Source organism: Tamandua tetradactyla, chromosome 22 (assembly GCF_023851605.1).
Source record: "Tamandua tetradactyla isolate mTamTet1 chromosome 22, mTamTet1.pri, whole genome shotgun sequence".
NCBI lineage: Eukaryota > Metazoa > Chordata > Mammalia > Pilosa > Myrmecophagidae > Tamandua > Tamandua tetradactyla.
The window spans coordinates 7,799,850-7,812,924 of record NC_135348.1 but is presented as its reverse complement, the minus strand read 5'-3'; the positions used below and the strand labels follow the sequence as shown (position 1 = coordinate 7,812,924).

At 36.5% G+C, this 13,075-nt stretch overlaps 1 protein-coding gene across 1 annotated transcript in view; it reads left to right on the top strand.

Annotated features, from left to right (window-relative positions):
* The window catches only part of RXFP1 (relaxin family peptide receptor 1), a 113,377-nt gene extending 100,649 nt beyond the window's left edge, over window positions 1-12,728 (top strand). The window contains exon 18 of the mRNA XM_077139555.1: window positions 12,379-12,728. Within this exon, the coding sequence (XP_076995670.1) occupies window positions 12,379-12,680 (302 nt within the window). The 3' untranslated portion in view covers window positions 12,681-12,728. The remainder of the gene's footprint in view (window positions 1-12,378) is intronic.
* Window positions 12,729-13,075: the final 347 nt, after the last annotated feature.

Below are 13,075 nucleotides of genomic sequence, written 5' to 3'. Positions count from 1 at the left end.
CGCGTTTTCCCAGCCGGGGCGGCTGGCGACTGGGGTCCCCTCCACGCACGTGGCTCCCCGGTCTGACTGGGAACGTTGGATAGCGGGGCCCTCCCTTCACGCTTGGCGTTTCGGGCCAGCTGGGCAATTAGGACCGGCACTCTCCCAAGCCGCGGCGGCCAGCGACCCCCCCCTCCACGCGCGGTTTCCCGGGCCAACTGCCATGCAGACAGACGAGCGCCACGAGCGCCACCTACTGGGCAGGAAAAGAAAAACAGAACCCAGAGATTTCACAGAAAAACCTTTCAACCAGCTGGGTCCCACACCCAGGGAAATCTGATCAAATGCCCAGACACCAGCAGAAAATAATGGATGACGCTCGGAAAATTGAAGATATGGCCCAGTCAAAGGAACAAACCAATAGTTCAAATGAGATACAGGAGCTGAGACAACTAATGCTGAATATACGAACAGAAATGGAAAAACTCTTCAAAAACCAAATCAATAAATTGAGGGAGGACATGAAGAAGACATGGGCTGAACAAAAAGAAGAAATAGAAAATCTGACAAAACAAATCACAGAACTTATGGGAGTGAAGGACAAAGAAGAAAAAATGGAAAAAACAATGGATACCTACAATGGTAGATCTAAAGAGACAGAAGCTACAATTAGTGAACTGGAGGATGGAACATCTGAATTCCAAAAAGAAACAGAAACAATAGGGAAAAGAATGGAAAAACTTGAGCAGGGGATCAGGGAACTGAATGACAATATGAAGCGCACAAATATACGTGTTGTGGGTGTCCCAGAAGGAGAAGAGGAGGGAAAAGGAGGAGAAAAACTAATGGAAGAAATTATCACTGAAAATTTCCCAACTCTTATGAAAGACCTAAATATACAGATCCAAGAAGTGCAGCGCACCCCAAAGAGAATAGACCCAAATAGGCGTTCTCCAAGACATTTACTAGTTAGAATGTCAGAGGTCAAAGAGAAAGAGAGGATCTTGAAAGCAGCAAGAGAAAAACAATCTGTCACATACAAGGGAAACCCAATAAGACTATGTGTAGATTTCTCAGCAGAAACCATGGAAGCTAGAAGACAGTGGGATGATATATTTAAATCACTAAAAGAGAAAAACTGCCAACCAAGACTCCTATATCCAGCAAAATTGTCCTTCAAAAATGAAGGAGAAATTAAAACATTTATAGACAAAAAGTCACTGAGAGAATTTGTGACCAAGAGACCAGCTCTGCAAGAAATACTAAAGGGAGCACTAGAGTCAGATACGAAAAGACAGAAGAGAGAGGTATGGAGTAAAGTGTAGAAAGAAGGAAAATCAGATATGATTTATATAATACAAAAGCCAAAATGGTAGAGGAAAATATTATCCAAACAGTAATAATACTAAAAGTTAATGGACTGAATTTCCCAATCAAAAGACATAGAATGGCAGAATGGATTACGACCCAGCAATACCACTGCTAGGTATCTACTCAAAGGACTTAAGGGCAAAGACACAAACGGACATTTGCACACCAGTGTTTATAGCAGCATTATCTACAATTGCAAAGAGATGGAAACAGCCAAAATGTTCATCAACAGACGAGTGGCTAAACAAACTGTGGTGTATACCTACGATGGAATATTATGCAGCTTTAAGACAGAATAAACTTATGAAGCATGTAATAACATGGATGGACCTAGAGAACATTATGCTGAGTGAGTCTAGCCCAAAACTAAAGGACAAATGCTGTAAGGTCCCACTGATGTGAACCGACATTCGAGAATCAGCTTGGACTATATCATTGGTAACAGAGACCAGCAGGAGTTAGAAACAGGGTAAGATAATGGGTAATTGGAGCTGAAGGGATACAGACTGTGCAACAGGACTAGATACAAAAACTCAAAAATGGACAGCACAATAATACCTAAGTGTAATGTAACTAGGTTGGAACACTGAATGAAGCTGCACCTGAAATATGGTTTTTTGTTTGTTTGTTTGTGTGTTTGTATCTTTTGTTTTTGTTTTTTTCTTTTTCCTTTTTATATATATATATATATATATTATTAGTATTATTTTAATTCTCTTCTCTATATTAACATTCTATATCTTTTTCTGCTGTTTTGCTAGTTCTTTTCCTAAACCGATGCAAATGTACTAAGAAATGATGATCATACATCTATGTGATGATACTAAGAATTACTGAGTGCATTTGTAGAATGGAATGATTTCTAAATGTTGTGTTAATTTCTTTTCTTTTTTTTCATTAATAAAAAAATTTTTTTTTTTAAAATTTAAAAATTAATAAAAAAGAAAAAAAAAGAATGGGGGCAGTAGAGATTTAAAGATGCAGAGCTTTGTCTGGGCTGCCAGGGAAAGTGAGCTGAAGATTGCATTTGCTGGGCAGGCCAGGAAAGCTCAGCTTTGGGGAGCCATCGGAGAAGTTTTGGGCACCCTTTGTGACTGCCTCCACAGGCCACCCTGGAGCCAGTCTGTGTGCCCTTCATGGGTCTCTGGTCCACTCTGGAATGACTTAATTGGGAAAGTCCTCCCTGGTGTGACCACGCTCCAAGAATTTGCCCTCAAGGCAAAAGCAGCTGAGACAACAGAAAGAGTGTAAAAAGTATAGAGATGGACATTCTAGAACAAAGGCCTGCCTGCTTCAGATACCCAAGAGAGGGAAGTTTGTTCCCTGAGAAACAGAAGGGACAACCAAACTCCTATAACAGGAGAAATCTAAAACAACTAACAAGCAAAAGACTAGAATAAGACAGAGGCAGTGAGAGGGAAAACCCTGCACAGTGCATTTACCTTGAGCAGACCTTTCTGATGGGAGGGTTGAAGCTCAGGAAAATCTCTGTCCTATCGCTGAATACAAAACCAGGAAACAGACATCCCAGAGAGTAAATCCAAAATTAACATTTAAAAATATTAAAATGTACAGTGTGGGGTGGTCCACAGTGGCTCAGCAGGTAGAGTTCTCGCTTGCTATGCCAGAGACCCAGGTTAGATTCCTGTTGCCTGCCCATGCAAAAGAGTACAAGACAAATAAAGAAAGAGGAAATGATGGTTCATCCAAATGAAGAGGATAAAAATACAAACAAAAACACCAACAAAAACAGATGAGAATTTGGCCATACAGAATAAAACTTTTGAAAAATTATCCTAAAAATGCTTAAGTAGATAAAGTGCAAAGAAAGAACTATAGGATATCAGGAAAACACTAAAAGAACAATAAGAGAGCCTAAGTAGTGAGATAGAAATTTTAAAAAGGAACCAAACAGAACTACTGGATTTGAAGACCACAATAACTGAAATGAAAAATGCCCAGAAGGATTTCAAAAGCAGATTGGAGCTGGCAGAAGAAAGATCAGTGAACGTGAATACAAGACACTTAAAATGAGTCAGTCTGAGAAGCAGAAAGGAAAAAGAAATATTAAAAGTGAAAATAGTCCATGACAACTATAGGACTCCATCAAGTGCACCAATACATGTTATGTGAGTCCCCAAAGGAAAAGAAACAGAGAAAGGGGCAAAAGAAATTATCTGAAGAAATAATGACAGAGAACGTGATAAACTTAGCAAAAGACATGAATATGCACATCCAAGAAGTTCAGAAAATATCAAACAAGATAAACATGCAGAAAAATACACCCAGTCATCTATTGTTTACACTATCAAATGCAAAAGACAAGGAGATTCTGAAAGTGGCAAGAAAAAAGCAAAATATTACATACAAGGGAGTCCCAACTTCACTGAGTCATGATTTCTCATCAGAAACCATGGAGGCAAGATGGCAGTGGGTTGAAATATTTTAAATGATGTAGAAAACAACTGCTAGCCAAGAATTTTATATCCAGGGGACTCTCTTTCAAAGAAGGAGATTAAGGTATTCTCAGACCCTCCCTAGAAGCAATGCTAAAGGGAGTTCTTCACACTGAAATGAAAGGACACTAAACAGTGGTTTAAGGCAGCATAATCAAAAATGAACTGTGGTACAGGTAGCCTTTGGGTAACAATAAATGCCACTACTGTTCTACTATACTGCTTAGTGCATAAATCTACTCCTTACTTCCTACAGAAGGTAAAACTCAAACACATAAAAAGAAATGAGAAATCTAGCATTTTGGATGTATAATGTGCAAAAATATAGTGGTAGCTAGATAAAAAATGGTATGACGACAGAGAAGTATAGGAAAGTATATATGCATGTTTTGAAGTTAAGCTGGCATCAAACCAAATATGACTGTGATATATTTAAGCTAAATTTTAACCCCATAGGAACCATGGAGAAACTATATGAAAAAATGTCTAAGTAGAAAGGAGAAGTCACACAATATGATACAACACAAGAAAGCAAGTAAATATAAAAGGAAACTTTAATGGAAGTGAGGGACAAAAAAGGTATAAGACTTATAAAAGCTAAATTCCAAAATGGCAAACGAAAGATCTGTCTTATCAGTAGTGACATACATGTACATGGATTAAACCCCCCAGTCAAAAGACGGAGATTGGCAGAATGGATTAAAAAGCATGACCGAGCTACATGCTGACTGCAAGAGATTCACCTTAAAATATGCAAGAAGGTTGAGAGTGAAAGACAGAAAAAAATATACCATGAAAATAGTAACCAAAGAGAGCTGGGGTGGCTATACTAATATTAGATAAAATAGACTCTAAATCAGATATAATTATGAGGGACAAAGATCATAACATACTGATGAAGGATCAATTCAGTCGGAAGATGCAATAATTATAAACATATAAGCACCTAATAGCAGAGCCCCAGATTATATGAAGCAAATACTGGCAGATTTAGAGGAAGAAACTGACCATTTTACATTAATAGTAGGAGATTTTAACACACCACTTTCAATAATGAATACAACATCTAGTCAGAAGATCAATAAATTTGAATGATACACTAAATTTGAATGATATACTAAACCAACTAGACCAAACAGATATACAGAACATTGCAGCCAATGCAAACAAAATAAACATTCTTCTTGAGCACAAATGGATCACTCTCCAGGAGAGACTATATATTGTATCACAAAACAAGTCTCAGTAAATTCAAAAATACTGGAATCATACAGGGTATATTCTCTGACCATAATGGAATGAAGCTAGAAATCAGAAAATAAAGGGAAAATTCACAAGTATGTGAAAATTAAAACAAAATACTCTTACACAATCAATGGATTAAAGATGAAATCAGAAGCAAAATTAGGAAATATCATGATGTGAATGACAATGAAAATATAACATACCAAATTTATGGGATGCAGCAAAGGTAATCCTGAGAGGAATATCTGTAGCTCCAAATGATTGCATCAAAAAAGAAGAAAGCCTTCAAATCAAAGACCTAACCTCAAAACTGGAAGCGCTAGAAAAAGAAGGGCAAACTAAAACCAAAGCAAGAAGAAAGGAAATAACAAAGATTAGAGCAGAGATAAAATAAATAAATAAATGGAATCAATAAAACCAAAAGTTTTATTCTTTAAAAGAATCAGTAAAATTTAACAACCTTTAGCTAGAATGACAAGAAAAAATGAAGATACAAAATAACAAAAATCTGCAATGAATAAGGTAATATTACTACCAACCACATTAAAATAAAAAGGACAATAAGAGGATATATGAATAACTAACTATATGCCAATAAATTGGATAACCTAGATGAAATGGACAAATTATTAGAAAAATGTAAACTACCTACAGTTACCCAAGAAGAAATAGATCTCAACAAACCAATTATTAGTAAAGAGATTGAATCAGTAATCAAAAACCACCCAACAAATACAAGCCCAGGACCAGATGACTTCACAGTGGAATTCTACGAAACATTTCAAGAAGACTTAACTCCAATTCTATTCAAACCCTTTCAAAACTTAAAGAAGGAACCCTCCCTAATTTCTTCTGTGAGGCCAACAGAAGAAATTTTTTTTTTTTTTGCCACGGATAAAGATTTTTTTTTATCTTTATACCAAAGTTGGATAAAGATATCACAAGAAAAGAAAAATGTAGACCAATATCTCTTATGAATATAAATGTAAAATCCTCAAGAAAATACGAACAAACTGAACCTACAGGATTAAAAGACTAATACGCCATGATTAAACAGGACTTAACCCTGGTATGCCAGGTTGATTCACATAAGGAAATCAATTGACATCAATATGTCACATAAAAAAATGAAAAAAAAGGAAAAAGCACCTGATTATTTCATTTGGTGCAGAAAATGCATTTCACAAAACACAGCACTGTTTCTTGATAAAAACACTAAGAATAAAATACAGCATCCTTAATATGATAAAGGGCATATATGAAAAGACCACAGGTAATATCCTACTTAATGGTGCAAGACTGAATGCTTTCTGGTTAAGATCAGAACAAGACAAGTATGCCCACTGTCAACACTTTTATTCAACATTGTATGAGAAGTTCTTGCTAGAGCGGTTAAGAAAAGAAAAAGAAATAAAAGGCATCCAAATTGGAAAAGAAGAAATCAAACTTGCCCCATTTGCAGATTATCTATATACTGATCCTATATACTGAAACTCTACAACAAAGCTCCTACAACTAATAAATGAATTCAACAAAGTGGTAGGATTCAAGATCAACACCCAAAAATCAGTAGTGTTTCTATATAAAAGCAATGCGCTATCAGAACAAGAAATTTTTAAAAATCCATTCATAAAAGCACCTAAAAGAATCAAATATCTAAGAATAAATCTAACCAAGGATTAAAAGACTTGTATACATAAAACTACAAAATATTGCTAAAAGAAATGTAAGAATACCTAAAAAATGGAAGGATATTACATGTTCATGAATTGCAACATTAATTATCATTAAGATGTCAATCCTACCCAAAGCAATATATAGACACAATGCATCCCTATCAAAATTCCAACAACCTTCTTTGCAGAAATGGAAAAGTCAACCATCAAATTTATTTGGAAGGGTAAGGGACCACCAATAGCTAAAGTCATCTTGAAAAAGAAGAATGAAGTTAGGCAACTCACAGACTTCCCAATCTTAAAACTTATTACAAAGCCACATTGACCAAAACAGCATGGTACTGGCAAAAAAAAAAAACATATAGGCTAATGGAATAGAACTGCGAGCACCAAAATCACTTATGGCCAACTAATTTTTGACAAGGTGGCAAAGACTATTCATTGGAAAGAACAGTCTCTTCAATAAACAAACTGGATCTTCATTTGCAAAAAAAAAAAAAAAGGAGGACACTTACCTTATACCATATGATAAAATCAACTCAAAATAGATCAAAGACCAAAACATAAGAGCTAAAACTATCAAACTTCTAGAAGAAATATAGGGAAGTATCTTTAGGAACTTGTGTTAGGCAATATTTCTTAGATTTTACATCCAAAGCACAGCAACAAAAGGAAAAATAGATAAATGGAACCTCATCAAAATTAAAAACATTTGTGAATCAAAGGACTTTATCAGGAAAGTAAAAAGACAACCTACAAGTGCCAGTTTGAAACTATTATGTATCCCAGAAAAGCCATGCTCTTTAATTCTCACTTAATATTACTGGGTGGGATCTTCTTTGTTGTTTCCATGGAGATGTGACCCATCCAAAATGTCGGTGGTAACTTTTGATTAGATGGTTTCCATGGAGATGTATCTCCACCCATTCAAGGTAGGGTTCTTTATTGGAACCCTTTAAGAGGGAACCATTTTGGAAAAAACTTTAGAGCCAAGTAAGCCCACATAGCCAGAGACCTTTGGAGATGCAGAACGTCCCCAGGGAAGACTTATGAAATGAGAAGCCAGGAGAGAAAACTAACAGATGTCACCATGTGCCTTTCAAAGTGACAGAGGTGTTTTGGACCCATCGGCCTTTCTTGAATCAAGGCAGCTTTCCCTGGATGCCTTAGTTTGGACAGTTTCATAGCCTTAGAACTATAAACGTGCAACTTAATAAAAATTCTTCTGTTTTAAAAGGCATTCTGTTTCTTGTATATTGCATTCTGGCAGCATACAAACCAATACAGATTTTCGTACCAGAAGAGGGGTCCTGCTGCAGTTTGAAAATACCAAACATGTTGGAATGGCTTTTTAATGGAGAAGAGGAAGATTCTGGAAGAGTTGTGAGGATCTTGATAAAGAAGGTCTAGAATGCTTGAAGAGATTGTTGGAAGGAATGTGGACTCTAAAGATACCTCTGATAATGCCTTAGAAAGGAATGATGCGCATGTTATTGCAAACTGGAAGGAAGGTGATCCTTGTTTTAAAGTGGCAGAAAATTTAGCAAAATTGGCTACTGGTTTTGGCAGGAAGGCAAATTTTAAAAACCATAAACTTGATATTTAGCAGAAGAGATTTCCAAATTAAATGTGGAAAGTGCAGCCTGGTTTCTCCTTGCAGCTTATAGTGAAATGCAACGGGAATGAGGTAAGCTGAAAACTGAACTCTTGGATACAAAGAATCCAGAAATTGATGGTCTGGAAAATTCTAGACTTCCAGAAAGGTAGACCCTAGAGAATAGTGTCTCACCTGATTTTTTAACCAAACATGGAACCAGTCAGCCATTTCAGGAGAAGCCAGGATTGGAGATAGAATTATCCAAGAAGGATTTGTAGAAAGTCTTATTGTCTGATCCCTGCATACTCCATAGAAAACCAATAGTGCTGTGGAATCTGTATAAAGAGAACCACTGACAGTCTGTACAAAAAGGGACAAATTGAAGGAAAAATGACTTCAGAGGCAGAAACATGGAAGCTAAGGTCTGAAGCCAAGAATCCTCCACCAGGAGAGCGGACCCACTCATGCACTTGGAGAGGGTGAGTGTGTCCCAGGCCTCAGAGAGTGGAGCACATTCCTTGGGGATAGGGGAGAGCCTTGCTGCCACCACATATTTCTGAGAGGGTTGAGAGTGTGCCCCAGAGATAGCAGAGAGCCCAGGTTTTGCCCCAAATGCCTGCAGAGGGGGAAGCCAAAAAAAGGTGGGCTCCCCAATGTCCTTCAAGGTTGCAATTCTACCCCAGCATTTGGAGAGAGCTGGGCCACCACGTAGGCCTTTGGAAAAGGTGGGACTGCTACTTTCTAAGGCCCCAAGGATAAATGACTCTCAGACTTTGAAATCTAGTGGAGTTTGCCCTGCAGGTTTTCAGAATTGTTTGGGTCCAGTGACCCCTTTGTTCCTTCCAGTTTCTCCCTATGGAAATGGGAAGATGTATCCTATGACTGTCTCTCCTTTGTATATTGGCAGCAGATCACTTATCCTGAGTTTTACAGGTCCAAAGCCAGAGGAGAGTTTTGCCTTAGGACAGATTATGCCTGTAGCTGACATTGATGAGATTTTTTATACTGATTCTGACCATGTATTGCATTTGTATTTCTACTGAAATGGTTTAAGCTTCATGATATTGTGATGGAATTAACGTATTTTGCATTTAGATAGAACATATCTTTTAGGGGTCCAAAGGTGGAATGGAATGTGCCAGTTTGAAATTGTCACTTACCCTAGAAAAGCCATGCTTTTAATTTTCATTCAGTATTGCTGGGTGGGATCTTTTTTTATTGTTTCCTTGGAGATGTGACCCACCCAGTTGTGGGTGGTAATTTTTATTAGATGGTTTCCATGTAGATGTGCCTCCACCCATTCAAGATGGGGCTGCTTACTGGAGGCCTTTAAAAGGGAACCATTTTGGGAAAAGCTTTAGAGCCTAAAGATCCCACACAACCAGAGATCTTTGGAGATGCAGAAGGAGAACACCCCTGGGGAAGCCTTATTAAACAAGAAGCTAGGAGAGAAAGCTAGCAGATACCATCATGTGCCTTTCCAGGGGAGATAAAGTGTTCTGGACCAGTCAGTTTTTCTTGAATCAAGGTATCTTTTCTTGGATGCCTTAGTTTGGACATTTTCACAGCTTTAGAACTACAAATTTGTAATTTAAAATAAATTCCTCTTTTAAAAAGCCATTCTGTTTCTGGTATTTTGCATTCCCACAGCTTACAAACTAACACACTACAGAACAGGAGAAAATCTTGGAAACCACATTTCTGATAAAGGATTAATATGTAGTATATAAAAAAGAAATCCTTCAACTTAACAGAAAAAAGGCAAATAATCCAATTTTTTTTTTTTTTTTTAAGAGAGAGGGAGGAAGGGAAGGAAAGACAGAGAAGGAAGGAAGGGAGGAAGAAAGGGAAACATCTTTACACGTTTTCTTATTTTTTATTATATTTTGTTTGTTTGTTTGTTTTTTACATGGGCTGGGGCCGGGAATCGAACCGTGGTCCTCCGGCATGGCAGGCAAGCACTCTTGCCCGCTGAGCCACCGCGGCCCGCCCCAAATAATCCAATTTTTTAAATGGGGAAAAGACTTGAACAGACATTTCTCCAATGAAGGTATACAAATGGCCAGAAGGCACATGAAAAGATGTTCAACATCATTAGCCATAAGGGAAATGCAAATCAAAACCATGATGAGATATCATTTCACACCCATTAGAATGGTTTCTATTAAAAAAGGAAATAAGTGCTGGAGAGGATGTGGATAAATAGGAACCCTCATTCATTGCCGATCACAATGTAAAATGGTACAGCCACTGTGGAAGATGCTTTAGCAGTTCCTCAGAAAGCTAAGTATAGAACTACCATATGACCTGGTAAGCCAACTACTAGGTATATCCTCAAAAGAATTGAAAGCAGGGATTCAAACAGAAACTTTCACACTGATGTTCCTAGTGGCATTATTTACTTTTTCCAAAAGATGGAAGTAACCCAACTGACCATTAATCAGTGAATGGATAAACAAAATGTGGTATGCACCCACAATGGAATATTATTCACCCATACAAAGGTATGATGTCCTGATACATGTGACAACTTGGATGAACCTTGAAGACATCATGATGAGTGAAAGAAGCCAGACACAAAAGGACAAATATTGTATCATCTCACTGATTTGAAACAGAATAAGAAAACTTGAAAAGTCTGACTCTAGAATATAAGTTACCAGGGGATGAGGTAGGGATAGGGAATGGGAAGTTAAGGCTTAAAATGTATAGGGTTCCTATTTGGAATGATGGAAATGTTTTGGTAATGGATGATTGTGATGGTAACACAACATTGTGAATGCTATTAACAGCACTGGAAATATGTATCTGAATAAGATTAAAGGGGAAAATGTTAGATTGTATATATAGTAACAGAACAAAACATTTTTTTTTAAATCTATGGAACTATACTACACCAACAGGGCACCCTAAATTAACCCATGGACTTTAACTAATAGCACAATTATAAAAATGTACTATCATCCATTGTAACAAGTGTTCCACACCAATGCAAGCTGTTGGTAATGGGGTGGTATAGGGAATCCTGTATTTTATGCATGATTGTTGTGTAAACAAATAATATTGTGCAAATAACTAGATAACTTTGTTTAATGCAGTACATATTCACATTTTTCTAATTTATAAACGTATTTTAATTTCATAATCCCTTGGTTAGTAGTCATAGTATCTTACGTTTTATGAGTAACAAGAGGTGGGATAGCACCAATTATATTCTAATAAAATCTGTGATTTGGTAGTTGAATATGCAACAAAGTGATTTTTAAGATGTTAGCCAAAAGCGTCTTGCTGAAATAAGTATCTGGTCAAAAGCCTATAAATACACACCTATTTTTAAAAGCAAATAAACAAGAGAAAAGAAATCTATTAAAGATACATCTCTAGAAAAAGGAAAAAAAGTCAATTGTAAAATATTTATTCTTTCTAGCCTCCAATATTCTGGAGCAGCTAGAAGGAAAAATCTGAGATGATGGTATGGTAGCCCATGACAAACTCTGGGAACTGTCTTGTAACTAGTTCTTGAAGAGTGCTTTGAAAACTACTGCTTTTTTCTTTCTTTGTTTTGTATATATGCTATATTATACAATAACAATTTTTTTAATGTTACCACAATAAAAATAAATGATTTGAAAAAAAAAAGATACATCTCCATAGTCTGAGAAATATTATAGGTATTATCTAGTAATGAAAACATTTGAAAAAGGTATGATTTACATACTAAACAATATTGTCTTTCCTAAAATGGAAACATGTCATAATATGTAATCACTTTGTGGAAAACATTTCTACCAAATGGAATATTTTTGTTGTTGCATTCAAGTAAAACTACTTAGTAAAGGATTTGGTTCATCTGCAGCACCTGCACTCCTCTCAAACACTAATACCCTGGAAAGATATCTTGGGAACATAAACAGACTTTGGATTTACATAATATAAAAGGGAAAAACAAGTAAGACAAAAAGGGAGTGGGAAAAGAAACAAAGAAAAGGGATTACTATACTTTGTAAACTAGGACATACATCAATGCTAAAACTATTTCATTTTTCTCTTTCAGGTACCACAACCTCTTGGGTGGTGATTTTTATTCTGCCTATCAACAGTGCTTTGAACCCAATTCTCTATACTCTGACCACAAGACCATTCAAAGAAATGATCTATCAAGTTTGGTATAACTATAAACAAAGAAGGTCTATTGACAGCAAAGGTAGTCAGAAAACATATGCTCCAGCATTCATCTGGGTGGAAATGTGGCCGCTGCAGAAGATGCCATCTGAGTTAATGAAGCCGGCTGTTTTCACAGATTCCTGTGAAATGTCACTAATTTCTCAATCAACTAGACTCAATTCCTATTCATAACTGACTCTGAAAGCCATCTCTTCACAAGGAAAACTGTAGGGTGCTTCATCAAGGATTTACTGGCATGAATGAATACCAAAAAATTAACAATTTATAATGATAATTAAGATAAATTAACCTATAAGCATATGAGGTTGCTATTTGGGAAAAATAAGTGACTGATGCCCATATAAAGAGAAATTATACTGATAATGTGTATACACTAGTACATATTTTGCATGAGAAATTTACTTTTGAGGAATTCATTCATTCTTTCAGCATGCATTTATTATTGAGAACTTACTATCTGCATGGAAACGCAGTCAATTCCTGGAGGTAGACAATACAAAATCTTTCCAATTTACAGTGCAAAACTGTGTTTAACTGAAACAGAATATACAAATTCATCTGCAGCT